This window comes from Galeopterus variegatus, unplaced genomic scaffold (assembly GCF_000696425.1).
Source record: "Galeopterus variegatus unplaced genomic scaffold, G_variegatus-3.0.2 Scaffold1598, whole genome shotgun sequence".
NCBI classification, from domain to species: Eukaryota; Metazoa; Chordata; class Mammalia; order Dermoptera; family Cynocephalidae; genus Galeopterus; species Galeopterus variegatus.
In genome coordinates, this window is record NW_007727709.1 from 187,814 (window position 1) to 189,447 (window position 1,634).

The window sequence follows — 1,634 nt, forward strand, 5'->3', positions numbered from 1 at the left end:
GAAAAAAAAAAAAAAAAAAAAAAAAAAAAAGGCGGGGGGGGAAAGGGCACAAAATCCTTTAAACTCTCGCCTTTCCTTACAGATGTGATGCCCTTCCTCTTTGACCTTTAGCTCCAAGAAGCAAGAGTCAGCTCATGCCTTATTAAAGTTACCCTCAGCAGCCTTCTGTGTGTGTGTGTAATCTGAGGATGGGTTAAGGGTGGAGGTAGAGTTCAGCTGAGCCAATAACCTAACTTGGTTTTACACCTAAATGAAAAATATTTGTCGCATCATTTAATACACACTGAATTTTCCAGGAAGTAACTATTATGTAAAATGAAAGAAGATTGTGCATTTTTTAGTTTGGAAGTTTACCAGCAGTTGTTTGCCATTTTGGAATATCACTGACAGTAAAGCTGCTCTGGTATTCAAGTCACTGGTACCACGTGCCTGCATCAGTCTATGTCGTACTCAGATTCTACATGTATAAACAAGAAAAATACTTATTTAGCCCTTATTTCAGGGTAGATAATATAAAGAAAAAGAATTTAATATTCATTTGAATATCATCTTTTTTTGGCAGCTGGCTGGTACAGGGATCCAAATCCTTGACCTTGCTGTTATAACACTGTGTTCTAACCAACTGAATTAACTGGCCAGCCCTGAATAAGCTATTCACTATAAGTATGTGCAAATTTCCAACTATCTCATGGTACAGTTTATCCATTGAAGTACATTGTTTTATTATAAAATCTTCTCCTTTTATTTTTATTATATTACACTTAGAGTGTTGCATTATTTTTGTTTTGTTTTGTTTTGTTTTGTTTCTTTGGCTGGCCACTACAGGGATCAAACCTTGGACCTTGGTGTTGTCAGCACTATGCTCTAACTGAGCTAAACAGCCAACTTCTATATTGTACTTGCTGGTGGCTGGCTGGTATAGGGATGTGAACCCTTGACCTTTGTGTTATGATACCACACTCTAAGCAACTGAGCTAACCAGTCAGCCCTATATATTGTACTTTTAAAAGTTACATGTATAGGTAGGTTATTTTATCAGTAAGATTCAGTTCAGGGTGATAAAAGATGGTCTTGCAAAGTATTTGCTCTATTCCTGGTGTGTGAAGGCTGACGGGGTTGAGAACCATGGAACCAAGCAGCATATTAGATATAGGCCACATCCCACAGGGCCTTGCTTTCAGTGCTATTGGCAACCAGGGAGGACAACACAAAGGAATAAGCGATGTTCACACAGAGCCTAGCATGGGGCCTGTATGATAGTGTCTTAATCTGTTTTGTGCTTCTTGTAACAATACTACAGACTGGGTAACTTATAATGAATATAAGTTTATTGGCTCACTGTTGTAGAGGCTGAGAAGTCCAAGATTGATGGGCCCCATCTGGTGGGGGCCTTCTTGCTGCATCATCCCATGGTGGAAAGGCAAAGAGGGCAAGAGGGAGAGAGAGAGACATGGAGAAAAGGGACTGAACTTGCCTTTTTATAAGGAACCCACTCTCATGTTAATAGCATTAATCCATTCCTGAGGGCACAGCCATCATGGCCTAATCACCTCTCATTAGGCCCCACTTCCAACACTGTTGCATTGGGGATTATGTTTCCAACACATGCTTTTGGGAAGACACATTCAAATCAC

At 39.8% G+C, this 1,634-nt stretch overlaps 1 protein-coding gene across 1 annotated transcript in view; it reads left to right on the forward strand.

Annotated features, from left to right (window-relative positions):
• FOXR1 (forkhead box R1) overlaps nucleotides 1–162 on the forward strand; it is a 12,976-nt gene extending 12,814 nt beyond the window's left edge. The window contains exon 5 of the mRNA XM_008577916.1: nucleotides 83–162. Coding sequence (XP_008576138.1) covers nucleotides 83–111 — 29 coding nt within the window. The 3' untranslated portion in view covers nucleotides 112–162. The remainder of the gene's footprint in view (nucleotides 1–82) is intronic.
• Nucleotides 163–1,634: the final 1,472 nt, after the last annotated feature.